The sequence below is a fragment of the Saimiri boliviensis genome, chromosome 12, assembly GCF_048565385.1.
Source record: "Saimiri boliviensis isolate mSaiBol1 chromosome 12, mSaiBol1.pri, whole genome shotgun sequence".
In the NCBI taxonomy this organism is placed as follows: domain Eukaryota; kingdom Metazoa; phylum Chordata; class Mammalia; order Primates; family Cebidae; genus Saimiri; species Saimiri boliviensis.
In genome coordinates, this window is record NC_133460.1 from 35382264 (window position 1) to 35402774 (window position 20511).

Genomic DNA, 20511 nt, shown 5'->3' on the forward strand with positions numbered 1-20511 from the left:
AGCCTGGGCAACAGGGTGAGACTCCATCTCAATAAATAAATAAATACATACATACATAAATAAAAATTTAAAAATGCTGCAAATCCCAGAGCCCAGCAATCTCTGGTTTTGTCTCTTAGAACACCAAGTCTAACTTCAGCACTGCAGAGAGTATCTTACAGTAAGACAATCTGAGTTGAAGCCATGGCAGCTATCTGACTATTGGAGAAGATTCCAAAAACCTGGACTTTTCTTCCTAAATTTTAGGTTGGTGATTCAAAAGTTTTCTTTTAAACACTGCACAGACCAAAACAAATGGGTCTGGGGGCCAGTTTGCAACCCATCAGGCACTTGGTGGACACTATTTTCCCCCATCTCCAGCAGCTCTCCAGAGCAGGGCTTGCACTGCTGGTTTTCTAAATGGGGCGAAACAACTTGCCCACGGCCACACAGCTGGCCATGCGGGCACGTGGCACCTCTTACTGGAGGCCCCGCTAGTTCTGCTGACTCAGCCTTTTGTGACTTACATTCATTTAGCAAACGCCACATGAAGAAAGTTGCGAAGAAATATCTATGGCCCCATAAACACTGAGTCAGCTACATGTTTGCCAGGCCATGTGTTGTCATGAGATGGAACATTAGGAAAGTCTTTCTGTTTAACATAACACCTGTCACCTCCAAGCCAAATCCTCTCACCAAACATTTCTTCCCTATACAGCATTCATAAGAGTTGAGAAAGTACATTTATTTGCATATCTGATCCATGTCCATCTCTCTACTGCACTGTAAAGCTCAAATGTGCCACAGACTATTTATGACATTGTATATCCCCAGAACTAGCACGACACTTGGCCCAAAGAAAGCTTCATCAACTCTGCTGAGTGAATCAAGAAAGGGATAGGCCAGACAGGGGCCATGAAAAGGCCCCATTCAATTCAGCTGAACAAGGACAGGGTTTCTGCCAAGCTTTTCAGAGGCAGTAATGCTCCCCGGAATAACAAAACAACCTGGCCAGACCATCATACACCAAAAACACGTAGAGAAGGCAGGAGCCTCTTGTAATTACACTCTGCGCAGTGGTGGCCCTTCATTCACAGGGTCACATTCCACACATTCACGCAGGTGGGGCAGCAGGTCTACTACACCAGGGCAAGCTGGCCCTTTTACCAGCCTGGCCACTGCCTGAGCACCTGGGTGCAGGGAGGAAACCCATAGGAAACGACCCTTGTATAAAATGCGCTGCGCTCATCTCACTTATGCTGCAGCTGATTCAGGGACAGCTGAGATCCCTGCCATAAGGAGCTTAGAGGGGGTAAGATCTTTCAAAAGACCTGGTTCCAGGTGCACCAGGAACCAGGCTGTGGGTACTGTAAAGGCACAGGTTCTGAGGCACAAATGCTGGACACGCTGGCGGAAAGGTAAGTCAGACCAGGATTAAGGCAGCTGGAGCTCAGGACATGTAATCAGGATGTGAGGAATGACAGAAAAGATATACAGAGGACAAATTGGGAAAGCTTCAAGAGAAGTCACAACACTGGCCATCAACAGTTGGTGATAACCAAATGGAACTCCAAAGCTCCTACAAACCACAAACGTGCTGTTTAGTTCAAAGCCTGGTGATCATTTAAAACTGAAGATTACACATAAAAATGCAGATTTCCAGCTTCTCTAGAAAGATGAAAAAACCTAGTAATCCTACATCCATATTCCTGCATAAGAGCAGCAGCCTGGGGTGAAACGGGCTGCTCACAAAGGTGGCATATACTCTCCAATTTGCCACACCCCCCACCACTCCCTACTGCCCTCACCTGGGGCCTGAGTCATTTATGGACGTTCATCACCCAACTCTGTAGACATTAGTTCCTTAGATAAAGCATTTTCTGTGTCCCGAGAACACAGATGTGCAATCTAAGGCCCAGAGTGGTACAATTCCATACTTAAGAACACACAATCAATCAAATCCGGGCACCTGACCCCAGCTTTTCCTGGGTATGCAATCAAGACTCTGATTACGCTCAATGAATCCCAGACCAGCTTATTTATCATCATTGCTATATACTCAGAATGTTAGTTTCTGATTTTAGAGAAACACACAGATTAGCAAAATGAGCAATGGTTTCTTATTAAGGTCAAGCAACAGTCCCAAAGCTAATGACTTACAGAACTTCTCTGAACATCCTGTTCAGTCTTAGTGTACATCTCAGAGAGATCACCATTCAGAATGACTTCAGCTAATGAGTTCACCAGCGGAGCATGATGTATAATTAAGAAGACCTGGTGGAAAAAAAGAAATGGGATTTGCATGAAAGAGTGTACGATTTTCAACCTCTTGCTTCCTGGATCAGAAATGACCAGGCTGGGCTACCTAAGTCCTGAATTAAGCAGCAATTCCTATAAAGCAAAATCCAAAGAATGAGCCACAGTTAGCAGCAATCAGTTACGCTCTTGTAAGGTTGGCCTCTCCTTCAGACCGTTGCCTATTTGGCTGGCTGCTCTTCCTCGGAAGGAAGTGCATTAATGCGAGACTGTCCCTCATGGCTGGGTGAAGCCAAATCCGGCTGAAGTGGAGCAATGCAGGAAAGAACAGCCAAACCAGCACACTCCTTCCTTTCCATGGGCATTTTAGTGTCAAATTTGATTATGATAAGACTAGAAGGCACTGTCCCAATACTTTAGTGATACAGGAAGAAAGGGCTGGAGAGTCTTGTTCCAATCAAGGACTTGGCAGAGGGTTGGCTACACAGAGATTCCATTGCGTGAAGGAGCTCCGAACCTGGGGTGGGTTTTAGCACACAGGGATTCCATAGTATCGTCAGTAGGTGTGCTAACTATGGGGCTGAAAACCACACGAGACAGAGGCAGACCTAGTTGGGCCAGAACACAAAAGCAGAGGGCTCTAGGCTAAGCTGGCCCTGCTCCCACACCTGTTGCCCAATGTTCAGAGGACGAGCTTTAAAAATCAGGGTATTCAAAACTGTCTTGCAAAGCTGGCCTAGATATGCCTGCTATTTTGTTTTAAAATGTAAAGGCAATGGGGTGTAGCTCAGGGTGTGGCTTATCTACCACTTGTATATAAACGTGTGTGTATGTTTGTATTTGCTTACTTACATATGCATAGGCCAAGGCTGCTCAGTCTTGGCACTGCTGACACTTCCGGCTGTAACTGAGTGTTGAGGGAGGCTGTCCCAGACACTGCAGGCTGGTTAGCAGCATCCCTGACCTCTGCCCACAAATGCCTTTAATGAGGAACTGTCCCTCTAACTTGATCCCTAGCTGTTTTGAATTTGGGGTGGGGCTTTGCCTTTTTGGCCAGAGAGGAGAGGTTCAGAGCCCACCTCCTCCCAGCAGGTAGACCAGTCTGGACACATCCTGACCACCACTCACAGCCTCAGTCATGACAACTGAACATGTGTCCAGACATTGCCAGGTATCCCCTGAGGGGCAAAATCGCCCCTAATGGAGAACCCCTGACAGATGTCTCTGTTAGGACATACGAGAACCCTGTAACCCTAATTGTCTCTGGGGATAGAAGTCAGGAGCCTGAACAAAACTAGAAAAGAAACCTGGTTTTTACCTGTTTGAACTTTTTAACTTTAAAAAACATTTTTTAAAAAATATTATTTTTTAAATAGTGAAGGCAAAAATCAACACAGGCTGCCTCTAGGGAATGAGGCTGGGTGCCCAGGGTACAGAATAAGAGAGAGATAAGGATGCCATGTGATTCCTGGGGCTGAGAGCTAGCTTGGTTGGGTCCTGCTGGACTCCCAGAATCCCAAGCAGGAGCTGCCAGAAGACTTGGAAAGAGGCAGCAGAAAAAAGCTGCCAGGAGAGTCTGGGGTTTGTGCTGAGCGCTGTGGTACAGAGCGGCATTCAGACAGAGTCGCCCTGTGCAGAGCTCTGAGCAAACAGAGCCCCAGGACAGGACGCCAAGCTGAGCGGTGGTCAGGACGTGTCCGGACTGGTCTACCTGCTGGGAGGAGGTGGGCTCTGAACCTCTCCTCTCTGGCCAAAAAGACAAAGCCCCACCCCAAATTCAAAACAGCTACGGATCAGGTTAGAGGGACAGTTCCTCATCAAAGCAAATGAGTACCTGTACCATTGCAAAAGCGGAAACAGACTTCTGGGTAAATGCTTGACTACTTGACAGCCTAATAAGACGCCCTGAGAGTCTGGACTGCTTGTAATAAAAATATTTTTAAAGTTATGTAACTGGGTCACTATGGAGTTTTTCCCTTCTTGTAAATATTACATAATTACATGAAGGAAACACATTTGTTTAAGGAGGGGAGGGAGACAAATTGGCTCAACGTTGCTACAAGACCCCTTCCACAAGGTAATCTGGGAAATAGAACCGCGATTACGCCCCTTAAAAATAGCCTCATTTCAGGAAGTCTGTTACACCAAGGCTGCTATGTTTTGCACACTGTGGGTTCTGCAGTGTGGGGCTTCATTCAAAGTTCTGTGAGCAAAAGCACTGCAGCCCACATATCCAGGGTATTTCAAGCACTCCTCAGTTGTTTTGGAAACCCCAGTCTTCAAGGTAAAAATCGGCTACACAAGTCAGGTTTGGTTTATTTTTCATTTCTCTTTGGATTTCTATCTCCTACCATGAAAAAGATACATACTACCTCTATTCGGTGCCTGGAAAACAGAAAGCCCCTTTTGTTTGACTGTTATTTTATTTCAGGATAGGGGACACAGAGAAGATGGAGCACCGTGATCTGGGAATTTTCTTCAAGGCAGCGGCACACCAAGGGACCCCAAATGTAGTGGAGACAACGGGGAATGCTCAAGCATACCTGTGACAGTAGATAGAGAGACACTGGTAGGCTAATTTTCGGCCGTTCTCCTCCCTAGTGGGTGGGGTGGGGAGAGAGAGAGAGAGAGGTCAGATTACACCGGTGAGCAGCACAAAACACACAAAGCCAAAGCCTTCTGTGTGAACAAAAGCTCCTCCATGGCCCTAGGGCTGCCCTTTACTGGTGCTGGCCAAAAGTCCACTCTGCAAAATCCCACTCAGTACTGTTTGCTGCCCTTTCCTGGTGCTAGTCAAAGGTCCCTTCTGCAAAATCCCACTCAATACTATTTGAAAGACCACTATTTTTCCACCTGAGAAACTTTTCACCTTTAGTCACAGATGAGAAGCTGACCCACCAGAACTTGCTCCTGAAGTTACCAAGCACGTTTATTTCCACCAGCTGGGGCACTGGACACCCCAGCAGGAGAGGACACCTCCCCAGGAGGCCTATTCTTGGGAAGGTATTTTCAAAGCATGGCGGGGGGGAAGGAAGTTTAGGGCACTGCGGCTTTGGAAAAGCCCCTCATTTATACTGAACTTCAAGATGCTTCAATCTAACACCCACCCTGTGAGAGAAGAATCATTAGGCCCTCATTTTGCAGCCTAAGAAAACAGCTCAGGTGAACTGCTTTGTCCAAGGTCAGAGTTAGAAAGGGAAGAGGCAGAATTTGAACACAGGTCTGAAAACTCCAACTCTCATACTTTGTCTCTGCCTCCCAGAGCTGCCTCTGTTAAAGCTAAGGAGCTTATTCACTTTTACAGTCTTCTCTCTCTCATACATACACACACACACACACACACACACACACACACACACACACACACAGAGACACTCTGTCTCTGTTGCAAGAAATAAGAAGGAAAGGAAAATCAGCGTGCTTTGAAAGGAATCTCCTTTGGGCTCAAAACCTCAGTCCTGGCCAGGCCTGGTGGCCCATACCTGTAATCCCAGCATTTTGGGAGGCTGAGGCAGGCGGATCACCTGAGATCAGGAGACCAGCCTGACTAACATGGTGAAACTCTGTTTCTACTAAAAATACATTTTCTTTTATTTACTCATCTGTAGTTAGAATCCCCCAAACTCCATCCCCTTGGGGCACCCCTGCATGGTGACCAGCTGGCTCTGTCCTGCCTCCTGCTGAGGCCCCCTTACCTCCAGAGGAACTGCACAGAGGCCTCCCCTCCAGAAGCAGCATTTCTCATAGGGGAGGAGGTGGGGAGGGTGGAGGGTGAGGGGGCCTGAGAACCAGCAGCACACAATCAAAATCACCTGAGGGACAGGTGAGCCATGCAGATTTCTGGCCCCACCCGGAGCAACAGAACCAGAAGCCCTGAGACTGGGAGAGAAGCTGAGGCCCTGCATGTTACCAGCCACCATCCCCACTGGCCTCTGGGGTCTGCTAACAGGGAATGTTCTCCACCCGGGGACCGTTCCCTGAGTGGGCTCAATCCTGTCCCTCCGTGCTGCACAAGTTCTGCTGCTGTCTGCATCTTCTCCAAATCAGTGGGTTCTGGCAACAACCAGGAAAAGTTACCAGGGCGGAGAACACCTCGGGAAGGATGCGCAGAAACCAAAAACCTACATTTGGAGACGTTTCCTGTTTCCTCCTGAGGTCAGTAATCCTTTCTCATTCACTTTTACAGTCTTCTCACACACACACTCTGTCTCGGGAAACAAGAGGAAAAGGAAAGGAAAACCAGTGTGCTTTGAGAGGACTCTCCCTTGGGCTCAAAACCTTGGTCCCGGCAAGCACAATGACTCATGCCTGTAATCCCAGCATTCTGGGAGGCCCAAGCAGGTGTATCTCCGGAGGTCAGGAGTTTGAGACCAGCCTGATCAACAGGGTGAAATGCTGTCTCTATCAACAAGTACAAAAATTAAGTCAGGCATGGTAGTATGCACCTATAATCCCAGCTAGTGGGGAGGCTGAGGTGGGAGAATCACTTGAACCCAGGAGGCGGAGGTCGCATTGAGCTGAGATGACGCCATTTTACTCCAGCCTGGACGCAAGAGGGATACTCCGTCTCACAACAACAACAACAAAAAACCCCAAAAATCTCAGTCCTAGTTTGCAGTGCTCAGCCCCACTCCAGGGGACTGTTCTTCCTCATTTCTGGAGATGGTCTTCAGCCAGAGGGAGCCATGGGGCGGGACCCACCTTGTCCTGGTTCTCCAGTGAGTACACGTAGAGGGGCAGGAAGAGCCTGTTGAGCAGGTGGTCCGTGAGCACATCGTTGAGGAACTCGCAGTTGATGATCAGGATGTCATTGAGATAGTGCAGGTGGTCTAGGTGCTCTGCCACCAGGTCACTGAGCTTGCCCCGATTCCGGTGCCTGCCAGGAGAAATGATCACCTTAGGCTGGAGGCCAGTGCTTGGAGCCTTTGAGACTAACATCAATGGCCTGAGACTTAGGTCACTGGAGGTTCATCCATATAATCAATATTTGAATTAGTCTCCAGAGACACTTATCTTGGCCCCTGCTGGGGAGATACACAAAGGGATAATGGGCAGGTTTACTGTAATCAATTTCAGGGGACTGCTGGGGTACCTCCACTCTCTGGAAGCCTCAATATCACCTCTCCCACTACCACAGGGCCCCCAGAATGAGGTAAACAAAGCAAAATGCTGCTAAGCTCTTCCAGCAAGCCAGCGCACAAGCACAGCCACTAACCACTGTGGCATGATCCCCTGGCTCCCCAGATAAGCAGCATTAATGGAGCAATAAATCCACTGTAATTAAAATGCTCCAGAACAGTTCTAAAGAGAAAAGCAGGCTACCCTAGTGGCCCTGACACATGCGGGCACACAGCAAAGACACAACGACCCTCCCCCAGGCCCCTGCCCTGGAGCTCTTGGTCTCCCTGAAGTTAGTAAGAGCATGCTGGGTTGGGGTAGGGGGTGGTCGGGGTAGCCAGGTAATGTCTTTTGGGTAGAGACAGTCTCACACTCTAGAAACAGCTGGTGGGGACGCTTTTACCACCCTCAAAGCAGTATGCTGTAAATGCTAGCTAAGCATTTTGTTTGTATTGTTATTATTATCCAATTGATAGAAGGTCATTTTTGACAGCAGCAAATTAAAAAAATAAAAGCAAACAGAATTCAAAGTCTCCTGTAAATCCACCACTAACAGATATCCACTATGAATATTTTGGGACTTACAACCCTAATGTCTATGTTTGCTACACTTTCACCTCTCCCAGTGGTAGTCACATCCAAAGTACAGACCACATTTCTATCCATCTAATGAGAAAAATAAAGTAACGCTAAGATCAATTTTGCTTCTTTTGTATGATTCTGGATAACTATTCCTTGTATTTTCTTACTGTTTATTATGTTTTGAGACAGGGTCTTGTTCTGTCACCCAGGCTGGAGTGCTGTGGCGTGCTCGTTAGAGCCTCAACCTCTCAGGCTCAAGTGTTCCTCCCACCTCAGCTTACCAAGTAGCTCAGATTACAGGCACCTGCCACCATGCCTATTTTAAAATTTTTTTGTAGGGGGTTAGGGGGGTCTCACCATGTTGCCCAGGCTAGTCTCAAACTCCTGGTGACCCTTCTGCCTCAGCCTCCCGTAGTGGTCGGATTGCAGGCGTGAGCCACTATGCCCAGGCCATTATTTCTTATACTTCAATAAGATATTTCAGCTGGGTGCAGTGGTTCATGTCTATAATCCCAGCACTTCGGGAGGCCAAGGCAGGCAGTTCACTTTAGGTGAGGAGTTCAAGACCAGCCTGGCCAACATAGTGAAACCCCCACATCTACTAAAAATACACAGACAAAAAATTAGCCAGGCATGGTGGCATGCCCCTGTTGCCCCAGCTATTCAGGAGGCTGAGGCACGGGAATCGCTTGAACCTGGGAGGCGGGTTGCAGTGAGCCAAGACTGCGCTCCTGCACTCCAGCCTGGGCGACAGAGCAAGACTCTATCTCAAAAGAAAAAAAAAGAAAAAAGATATTTGGGGCCGGGCGCGGTGGCTCAAGCCTGTAATCCCAGCACTTTGGGAGGCCGAGGCGGGTGGATCACGAGGTCAAGAGATCGAGACCATCCTGGTCAACATGGTGAAACCCCGTCTCTACTAAAAATACAAAAATTAGCTGGGCATGGTGGCGTGTGCCTGTAATCCCAGCTACTCAGGAGGCTGAGGCAGGAGAATCGCTTGAACCCAGGAGGCGGAGGTTGCGGTGAGCCGAGATCGCACCATTGCACTCCAGCCTGGGTAACAAGAGCGAAACTCCTCCTCAAAAAAAAAAAAAAAAAAAAAAGATATTTGATAAATATTCCTAGCAAATACATGTTGTAAAGCCTAATAGCATAACGAATGCCTATGAACCCACTGTGCACCTGAGACCTAGAACATTAATGCCCAATGTTTTGCACTTTTTCCCACTTAGTAAGCTACTTTGGAACATTTTCTCTAATGGTATATTTAATATGCCTCGCTTTTTAATACTTTGGTTTAAAAAATACCAAAGTTACATATGCAGCGAGGTTTAAAACTCAAATTGCCTTGATATGCTGATAATGAAAAAGAGCAGCTCGTGGCCCCATCTCCTCCACTTTTGTTTTTCTTTCTTTTGAGACAGTGTCTTGCTCCGTCACCCAGACTGGGGAGCAGTGGGGCGATCTCAGCTCACTGCATCCTCCACCTCCTGGGTTCAAGCAATTCTCGTGCCTCGGTCTCGTAGCTGGGATTACAAGAGTGTATGACAATGCCTGGCTAATTTTTGTATTTTTAGTAGAGATGGGGCCAGGCTGGTCTCCAACTCCTGGCCTCAAGTGATCTGCCTGCCTTGGCCTTCCAAAGTGCTAGGATTACAGGTGTGAGCCAGCATGCCCTGCCCTCTTCTACTTCTCCCCACTCTTTAGAGGCAGCTGTTTCTGCAGGTACTTCCTCCCATTTCCTAGAAAATCTGCGTGGACTTCTTATTTTGCAATTGAGACGTTTTAGGTATTATCTATTGACCTCCTGTTATGACAGAACTCTTCCGTTCTCTCTGCTATTTCCCCCCAAGTAGTTATCAGCAACTGGGGTTGATGTTATCATAACATTAGATGTGGAGCCAAATAGAGGACTATGATTTCATTTCCTTGCTTGTATAACTTTGCTCTTTCTGTAGTGAAGTGTCTCATCATGTCTCGCATCCACCGCTGTTTAAATCCACAGGGCTTCTAGCTTTCCCAGTTGCTCAGTCAGGTCTGCCTTGTACCCATCCCTACTTCTCTCCCCGTATCAGATCTCACATTCTAACTGCCTAGCTCTCCTCCCCTAGGACAATTCTTTTCTGGTCCCTTTAGCATCCTAACCCCAATCGGACACACCTTTCACTAGACCTGGGCAAAGCTGTCACCCTGGAGTAGCGGTTCTCAAATGAGGGTGATTTTGCCTTAAAGGGGACTTTTGGCAATGTCTGAGGACATTTTTGGTTAATACGACTGGGGAGGGGTGTTATTGGCATTTAGTAGGTAGAAGCCAGGGATGCTGGTAAAAATCCTACAATGCACAAGACAGCACCCACAACAATGGTACCCAGTACAAGGGGGACAAGGGAAAGAAATCCTGCTCTGGAACTTCTAGTCATACCTCTAAGGACAAAAGCACCATCCTCAACTTTTTTAAAAAAGAGATTTATTGAAGTGTAATTCACATACCACAAAATTCAATTATTTAAGTATACAGTGTAATGGTTTTTGGTAGATTCACAGAGTTGCCTGACCATTTGACAATGTTCTAAAATTGACAATTGATCACAGTCAATTTTAGAAAGTTGTTATCCCCCTGCAAAAACACCCCTTATGTCCAGGCGCGGTGGCTCACACCTGTAATCCCAGCACCTTGAGAGGCCAAGGCAGGCATATCACAAGGTCAGCAGTTTGAGACCAGCCTGGCCAATATGGTGAAACCCTATCTCTGCTAAAAATACAAAAATTAGCCAGGCATGGTGGTGCACGCCTATAATCTCAACTATTCCGGAGACGGAGGTAGGAGAATCACTTGAATCTGGGAAGTGGAGGTGCAGTGAGCAGAGATCACATTACTGCACTCCAGCCTAGATGACAGAGCAAGACTCTGTCTTAAAAAAAAAAAAAAAAGAAAAAAAGAAAAAGCCCCTTACTTGGCCAGAGGTGGTGGCCCACACCTGTAATCCTAGCACTTTGGGAGGCTGAGGCAGGAGGATCACTTGAGCCCAGGAATTTAAGATCGGCCTGGGCAACACGGCAAAACCCCATCTCTACTAGAAATCAAAACAGTTAGCTGGGTGTGAGGGCATGGGCCTGGTCATCTTAGCTACCTGGGAGGCTGAGGTGGGAGAACTGCTTAAACCTAGGAGGTCAAAACCACAGTAAGCTATGATCATTCTACTGCTCTCCAGCCTGGATGACAGAGCAATATTCTGTCTCAAAAAAAAAAAAAAAAAGCCTGATACTCATTAGCAGTTGCTTCCTATGTCCCCAGACAGAATGCCAGCCCTAGGAGACTCCCAATGTACTCTCTGCCCCCATATATTCACCATTTCACTAGGCCTAAGGCTTTGAGGTTCATCTACATCATACCACACGTTAGTGCTTCATTCCTGTTCATTGTCAAACACTATTCCATCTTACAGAGACGACACTTTGCTAACGCTTTCATCAGCCTCGGCCTTCTCACCAGCTGCCTAGCAGCCCCATCTATGGCTGTATTGAATTGATTTACCCCGTCTGCTCTGGGAGGCGGCTGAGTTGTTTCCAGCGTTTCATTATTACAAACAGGTGGGCAGAACCTTTTAGAGTACAGAAGTCCATGCTCTGCCTACACAGAGGTGGGGAAGTGCTGTTCTTGGGTTTCTTTCTCCTTAATGAAAACAGAATTTTTCCCTAACTGCCCTGTCTACATACTGAGTGGCCCTGAGGGTGTCACTTACTCCTCATCTGTCTGCACGCAGTCATCAAGTTCGATCACGTGGCTCCCGATGAACCAGACCAAATTGGAAAAGTAAGGAACTGCAGTTTTATCTCGGATGTAGTGCAGCATGGCCTGGTTATCCACTGAGAAAATTCACAGAAGAAAAAAAGTCAGGCTACCAAAAATAACTTGCGGGAGATTAAAAAAAAAAAAAAAAAAAAAAAAAAACACACACACACAAAAACAAAAACAAAGCAAAACCCAAAAACCACAATGAAAAAGCCCTCTGCTATAATCTGAAATTGTCTGTCTTTCCCGGAAATACTTGAAAATGTGAATCTTATTCATAAAACTACAGTCATCAAGGCAGTTCTTGTGATACTTTATACTTAAAATTAGTTGAGCTAAACATTATTAATAGTGCATTGGAGAGCTTACTTATCAGTAGCAGACTGAGCTAGACTACACTGAGAATTACACCATTCTCAAGCAAGGTTCCCGTATTTACATATAAGGATAAATTAAGAAAGCGGAAAACCAGAGGTTAATAACTTACATGACACTGGAATAAGGAACACAGGAATCGTCATTGAAGGAAAGGCAAAAAACAGACAACAGTTAACAGGGTTAGGAACCGGGAAGGTGAGAGAGCTGCGCAGAGGGAGAGATGCTAGGGCAGGAGGCATCTGCATGGAGATATAAGGTCAGAAGGAGACGAGAAAACAGAGCAGGAGGCAGCAGAACCAACTGTGGCTTGGACTAGGGTGGCAAACTTAGAAGCCTGCCAGGTTGGTTGGTGGCCAGGAGGTCCAGCATGTGACCTGGGAGGATGGGCTTTGACCCCAAAGGGGCAGCTGCTTCTGTGCCACCAACCCCCACCCTGCAGGACTGTGGACCTCGACTAGCCAAATCTACATCTTCAAGGCGCAAATCCAGATTACCATTCAAGACGTTCCAATTTTTAAGTACTGGCTACTACATTTTTTTTTTCAAAAATGAAGCAAATTTAAACACGTCTGATGGCTGGATATGGCCCACAGATCCTCAGTTTACGACCCCAGGATGGGTCCAGCTGGGCTCTTAGAAAGGTTCTTAAATTTAATGTAAGCCCAGTGCTAGGCTGGAGTGAGGAACTGCCACCCTAATTAGCAAGTAGTAACATTCTGACTCATTAAAGTCAAAGCCCTTTCATCCCTAAGAAAATACAGTGCCATCTCCATTGTGGTGACTCCAGGGGAAATAAGCTAGGCATTAGGCAGAAAACTTCCAAGCATCGCCTTGGAAGGACAATTCCAGTTCAGGAAACCTTGGCCAGGCAGCCTTTGTGTCAGTGCAGCAGAGAGCGGGGAATGGCTTTTTCCCTGGGGCAATCTTTTGGGCATTAAGAACATCTTGAAAGAAAGGAGGAGTTTGTTAGTGCGGGGCTTTGCAGCTTGCTGAGAATACAACATTGCCCCCTGCTGTTCACAATGTGACATGCTTTTATATATTACTTAAAAGTGAAATTACCCCTTAGCTGTATTAAAGTGTATTTCACAAGCCAAAACACAAAAAAGTTTAAATGTCATATTTAAAAGAAAACTTTGCTTCCCCAAATTCTGTAACACAGCCACTCTAAATCGCACACGTGCCTCTCTTAGGACATTGTTCTTCTGGGTGGCAGCATGAGCAAGACTTGGACATGCCTGGAGAAGGCAAGGATTTCCATGAGCGGCCAGCTAAATGCTAGAGGACTCCATGTTTTTCGTGAGAAGCAGCCACGGCTCATCATCAGGGTACTCCCTCATTACACTCCGAGAACCATACACATACACACATGGGAGTGAGTGCTTGCTGCCAAGTCAGAAATCTGCCAAGGCACCAGCCCATGAGGACACTTACCTTTATAGACGTTCAAAGTTATGGTTCTCACAGCAATTCGAACCATGCTTTCAGGGTGATTGAAAAACTTGATGGCTTCTGTGTACAGGGCAAAGTCATTGGTGTGCTAAAACAAAACAATTAACAAAAACAAATGACAAGCCCATAAGCCAGGCTTGGCCCCACCACAACTCTCTGCTCTCTGGATTCCAACAGAGACTTCAGAAAGACCAAAAAAAAAAAAAAAAAAAAAAAAAAAAGGTTGACAACGTGAACCGTAAGTCAGTGGTTCATTCCCCATGGGGAATGTGAAAAGGGATGGGAAGGCAAAGCCACAGATGAAACAGCAAAGTCCAAGTCTATAGTACCAGCTACTTGGGAGGCTGAGGTGGGAGGATGGCTTGGGCCCAGAAGCCTGAGGCTGCAGTGAGCTGTGACTGCCACTGCACTCCAGACTGGGCAAACAGCAAGACCCGGTCACAAAAAAACAAAAGAAAAAAGAACAGTAGTAATTGCAGTAGTAGAAGTAATCATTTATTCACTGGGTGGGAGTAGTGGCTCATGCCCATAATCTAAGCACTTTGGGAGGCCACAGAGGGAGGATCACTTGAGGTCTGGAGTTTGAGACCAGCCTGGGCAATGAGACAAGACCCCATCTCTACTTTAAAAATTGTAACTTAAAAAAAAGGAATCCAGATAATGTCAGACCTAGGTTCCTTAACTCTTCTACCGCTTCTAACCTGTGCAATGCAGTATTTCTAAACCTCTGTTGCTTCATCTATAAAATGGGAATAGTAACAGCTATTTTATGGTTTCCAGGATTAAATGAGATCATTTCTGATATCATGATTATCCCAGCACCTGATAGCTAAGAAGTACTCAATGGGATGTGGGAAGGCTGGAGCCTTCGGAGAAAGTTTTCTTTGGAAGTTAAAAACAGACACGAGAAGGGAAGTGATCTCAGCAGGGATTTCAGCAGTGGTGCATGATTATGCAATGTTTGGGGGCAGGGGCAGCCACCCTCTGACCATGAGGGGTTGAACCTGAGGACAGATGCCAACTGTACAGTCAGCAGAGCAGGAAGATGGGAACGCCTGGGTCCTTACTGATATGGTTGAACCACAGGATGAACCAGCCCCAGCACAGCCGGTGCCTGGACATTTTAGTATGGCAGCTACATTGACCTTATGGGTCAAACTGCTTTTAGGTGTGAGAACAGGAGCAACTGATCTATTTAATAATAGATCAGTTGTTTTAATAATATTTTAATAATAGATAGTTGTTTTAATGATTTTCCCAAGGAATGTCAGGGACATTATCTTATCAAGAATAGCAATGTCTATGTTTAGGGAGCCATGTACATACTAGGCACTTTGAAGAGATCATCTCATCTAATTCAACCCCTAATAACCCTACAAGATACATATTCTCAACCCCATTTCTCAGACGAGGAAACTCAGATGAGGTTCAGAAAGGGCCTGGTACTTCCTGAAGGTGACACAGCAGGGAAGTGGCAAAGCCAGCCCTGACTGGACTTCCTGCTTTTCCCAAAGGGCAACACTTCCCCAAGACAACCTCTAGGCATGCCTCCATTCTGCCAAGTAAAATGCTCTCAGCACAGACTGAATTTTACATTAAAAATGGAAAGGCTGGCCCGGTGTGGTGGCTCACGCCTGTAATCCTGACACTTTGGGAGGCCAAGGTAGGAGGATCGCTTGAGCCCCAGGGTTCAAGACCAACCTGGAAAACACTGTAAGATCCTGTCTCTACAAAAATTAATTTTTTTCAATAGAAAGGTAACTTACATAATTTTAAAAAAAGTTTTAAGCATGCCAAAGTCAAACAGCGTTGCCGTGAAAATCCAAACAAGCACGTACCAGCTTTGTAAACAGACACACGACCAATCAGATCTAAGGCGCTGCCGTAACTGATTTAGCTTTACACCCACACGTGCCTCTCTGGCAATTACTTACCTCATTATAAAAGAAATGGACAGTGTGGTTGTTGAGTTTTAAGGAAAGTGTTTTCAGAAACGATATATAATAGGCCATAATCTCCTCATCGGAAAAGTCAAATTTATGAACGATGATAGAATTGACATAGTTATTTGAGAGCAAATAATCTAGAGGGAGAAAACAAAACAAAGCAGGTTAATTCATGCTGGAGGAGAGACAAGCCAGGTAACCAGCACATGACCACGTTAATGTACTTCAATCAGGTAAGCCTCTGGGTTGCTGGGATTAAACACACTAACTGGAAGAGCTTAACTTTTAACCAGCAAAGAGATCATCTGTGATGCAGTCACCACGAAGTTCAAAGTCATCACCAGAAAGCAGCCCTTCCCCACCCTCCCACACCAAATAAAAAAAGACACTCCAACATTTTTCTTTTCATTGATGGCAAAGTTCAACAAAGAGCTGGGGGTGGGCGAGACCGGCTGATGTGTGGGCATTTTCACAAACCACCCATAGATGAGGATAAAAAGCTGTCCCCTTCTGCCATCACAAATCACATCATCAACTCTGAATGCCACAACAGGCCACACTGGGGTTTTCTCCTTCCTTATATAACAACATGATTTCATAAAGGTCACCTGCTGAATCCCTACATGGTGGGCACTGGGCTGAGTGCTTTACACGACCATCAACCATCACAGGATCCTGCAGACTAGGACTCATTCTTCCCATTTTGCAGCAGAACAAAAACATCTCAGAGAAGTTAACTTACCCAAGCACAGAGACAGTCACAGGATAGGGATTTAAACCTAGGGTCTGATGTCAGAGCCTGTGCCTGTCATGCATTATGGGGGCCCAACAATGAAAACCGGGTGATGAGGGCCCAAGGGCACTGGGGTCAACTAAAGAGCAACTCCACTCCCCAGCTCCCAGCACCCTGCCCTGCGAATCTCCTGATCCTGACATGTTTGCCACTGAGCAAACTAGCTTTTAAAGCTATGCTGGCCAGCAAAACACGTCTCTCAGCCAAAACTGTAGTTCAAAATCTTGGTGTTGGGCCTTGCCAGGCATGCTTCCCTCTGTTCTCACTGGCCACCCTGCAAAGCAAGGCACTGCTGTCCCCTTGCCTATCCTTTGGGCTGCTGGCATGTGAGCACTGCACCAGCTCACCTGCCCTGTCCCCAAGACAGCTAGAGGCAGAACAGGACCGACACCTGCGGAGGGCATGGTTTGGAGCCTCGCTACTCAGAATCGGGTCCTCAGATGGGCAGCACTGCAACCCCTGGAGCGCATCAGACCTGTAGGATCTTGGGCCCCAGGCCTGCCCCACGGAATCAGAATTTCCAGGGGTGGGCCCAGCGCTCTGCATGTAAGAAGTATGCAGAGCTTCCCATTTGTGCTTGTGTTTCGGAGGCTCTGGGTTCAATTACAGCCTTGGACTGGCTTGCTTGTGTCCACATCTCACCCCTGCCACTTTCTAGCTGTGTTGTGACCTGGAGCAAGCTGCTGACCCTCCCCATGCCCCAGTTTGTCTGAAAAAGAGAACAGCAGTACCTTCCTCATAAAGTTGTGGTAACGATTAACGGAGAAAATGCACAAAAGCCGTCAGGACAGCATGGGCCACAAAGCAAGCACTCAATAACGTTAGCTCCCATGACTCTTATTACTATTATCTGGAGATTGAAAATCTCAACTTTAGCCAGGTGTGATGGTGTGCGGCTGTGGTCCCAGCTTGAGCCCAGGAGTTCAAGGTTGCAGTGAGCCGTGATCACATCACTGTAGTGCAGCCTAGCGACAGAGTGAGACCCTGTCTCTAAAAACAAATCAAGCAAAGAAAATGTCTACCATATTCCCCGGACTGAACACAGCTGCTCAGGGGTGAAGAGGAAATAAACCATTAAGTTACTCTGAGTCGTCGAGGTACCTAACCGAGGTCAATCAAAGTGTTACTCAATAGTCTGTTGGGAATCATCAAAAACACCACAAAGAGGAATCCGGGAGCCCGGGATTGTGCGGAAGCCACAGTGTGGGCCTGTGGCTTGGTCCTCCTTGGAAGCCAGTTCTCCGGGAAAGCCACTGCATTCAGAAAAGCCACTGTGCACTGTGAGCAGGCATGGCAGACAGGCTGTGTGCTCTGCAGTCTCAGAAGAGCGGTTTTCAAAATCTCCGGAGTTTAACAACTCCCAAGGCAGCGCTTGGGGACCCCTCCCCAAAGTGAGGAGTTAGTGGGTCTAGGGCAGGATCATAGGAAGCTTAAACTTTTTAAGATGAGTTATATATATCACATTTCCTAAGTGGACAGCTTGACATATGTGGAACTACACATCCACGTACATGTACAGTATGGTTTGGCTGTGTCCCCACCTAAGTCTCATCTTGAATTACAGTTCCCATAATCCCCAGGTGTGGGAGGGCCCAGGTGGAAATAACTGGGACATGGAGGTGGTTTCCCCCATCCTGTTCTTGTGACAGTGAGTTCTCCCGAGATGTGATGCTTTTATATGGGGCCTCCCCCTTTGCTGGGCACTCATTCTTCTCCTTGCTGCTGCCATGGGAAGGAGGACATGTTTGCTTCCTCTTCTGCCATAAGTCTAAGTTTCCTGAGGCCTCCCCAGCCATGCTGAACTGTAAGTCAATTAAACCTCTTTCTCTTATAACTTATCCAGCCCTAAATCTATGTGAAACACTTACCTATGTATGTAAAACACTTAAGTTTACATACATTCTCAAAGAATGTACCAATACAACATACATGTGTGTTTTACAGACCCATGAGAATAAACTAATACAACATACATGTGTTTTACATACATACATATACCTCACAAACCCGAAGTGTCCAGCATGATGAAGTTTTACATATACACACAGCGTAAGCACCATCCAGATCCCACATCTGACATTCCCAGCCCTCCAAGAGGCTCCCTCACACCCCTGCCCAGTCAGTATCTGCTACTCCCATGCAACTCCTGTTCTGCTTCTAGCATGTTAGACTCGTTGTGCCTGTCCTTGAACCTCACTTAATGGAAGCAGACAGTGCTCACACTTCCTGTGTTTGGCCCCTTTCACTTATGACCACATCTGAGGGCTTTCCAGGTTGCTGTGCATGCAGCAGTAGTAGTTGATTCCTTTTTTTCTTTTCCTAGCTCTTTTCTTTTTTGCTATATAGTATTACATTCTCTGAACAGGCCACAGTTTATTTATCCACCTGGAAGCTAACATGGGTAACATGTGGCCCAGGTGATTCTGATACCCAGAGCACTGCTTTTTCATTCTGTGTGTCATTCTGGCAGCTGCTGGGGACAAGTATGGAGGGGTAATGGGCTGGCAGGATAAGGAGCTATTGGGCTGTCTTAGTGAGCCCTGTAGTGACTAGTTATGGCTTCTAGGCCACCAGCAGTGCAGACGCCATGCTGGGAGCTTCAGATGTGCAACTGTGAGTCTCTTAGTGGCACCCTGGAGCTGGGACAGTGACAGGCTCCTCCACTCGCCACCAGGGACTTTTCCAGGGCCTCCAAGAGATGACTCTGTGGGTGGCGGGGGACCACCATAAGACAGCTGGAGGCGCCTCTATTATCAGACTGGGACTTTTCTACTACTGCCCCCTCACTGTGGCTGACTTTCTGTGGTATCCTTTTCTAATAAACCCGGGAGTCTGTACGTAATCTCAGTCTCTCAGGACTCTGTCACTTAGGTCACCGACCCCAACAGCCAACAGGTGCACTTGTGAAATGGCTGCTTGTAAGAGTGAAAAGCTGGAAAGCACCTAAATGTCCACGGTCAGGTTAAATAGATTATGGCACAAGCTGCAGCTCCTAAGCCAAAGCAGCCGGGGTTACAAAAGGGGACAATGAGAGCTCAGATACGCTGGGAGGGTGGGAAGGAGAAAAGCCAACAGCAGGATGGCCGATGCACAGTGGATTGTTAGGGTGAAATCCTGCAGAAACTTGACTACATTTTTCGAACATTTGGCTTTTTGTTATTTGACAACGAGGACATTTTTTCTTCGGTGGTTAGAAAATAAAATAAAAGCAAAGGTCATCTGTCTTCCTCAGGCCTTACAAATCTGAGTTCTGTAAACGTGCAATGAGTTCTACCCTTTTTGCAGGGTTTATAAAAGCACTGTGGTAAAGGGGCTACAAAGCCAGGGGCATCTGCCTAGGTTTCTCACAGCAGGGCACCCTTTTTGGTCCCAGGACAAGAAAAGCCACACATACTGCACGATCTCACTTGTAGGGAGAATCTAAAACAGTCAAATTCATAGAAGCAGAGAGTCTACCAGGGACTGGGGAGGAGGGGAAATGGGGAGATGCTGATCAAAGGGTACCAGGCACCATGAGTAAGTTCCGGAGCTCTCAGGTACAGCACAGTGACTCCAGTTAACCCTCCTGTGTTACAGACTTGAAATCTGCCAGGAGGGTAGGTCTGACATATTTTCATCACACAATGTGGGCACACACCCCTCCCCATACACACACAAATGTGACGTGATGGATGTTAATTCTCTCGATTGCAGTGATTATTTCACAATGTATACATATTTTTTGTGTATGTGCATATATTAAATCAAGCTGTACACACTAAATACACTTTTTAAAAGTCGTATGATTCAGAGAAACCCTCTAAAAGCCATAAGATTTGACTGCCCTACCCCCATCTCAATCTAGTTGCCCTTTGCCTAGCTGTGCTTTGAGAGGCTTCCCAGGGCAGGGAACTGAGGGCAACCCAGCCTTAAAAGAGAAAACCGACACCATGGCCACGTCCTATCCGCCAGAGCCTGTGCCTTGCTCTGCACACCTGCTCTCATGCTCACGCCTCCAGCCACTCTATGCTGCAGCCACCGTGCTCTCCTCCTGACAGATGCACAGACAGCAGCTCGGAGCCTTCACTGTCCGGGCGCATGCAGGGAGCGTGGGGCAGAACCCAGCCTGGGACCTGGTTCAGTCTGAGTCCAGGGCCTGTGCCGCTGAGTGGGATCTTCACCTCAGAGCTTTCAGAAACCACAGTCACTTCATATGCAGTGAAACAGGTGCTGGT

The 20511-nt window shown here is 46.9% G+C and overlaps 1 protein-coding gene across 8 annotated transcripts in view; it reads right to left on the reverse strand.

The window, feature by feature from the left end:
* The window catches only part of CLEC16A (C-type lectin domain containing 16A), a 231727-nt gene that overhangs the window by 191108 nt on the left and 20108 nt on the right, over positions 1-20511 (reverse strand). For 4 of the 8 annotated variants that reach the window (XM_074382227.1, XM_074382226.1, XM_074382228.1 and 1 more), the window contains exons 4-9: positions 15493-15641; positions 13535-13646; positions 11679-11802; positions 6937-7111; positions 4779-4832; positions 2140-2253 (exon numbers count right to left, since the gene is read on the reverse strand). In XM_074382227.1, the coding sequence (XP_074238328.1) occupies positions 2140-2253; positions 4779-4832; positions 6937-7111; positions 11679-11802; positions 13535-13646; positions 15493-15641 (728 nt within the window). The remainder of the gene's footprint in view (positions 1-2139; positions 2254-4778; positions 4833-6936; positions 7112-11678; positions 11803-13534; positions 13647-15492; positions 15642-20511) is intronic. The other 4 variants (XM_039478046.2, XM_010339386.3, XM_003928731.2 and 1 more) reach the window with 2 other exon arrangements.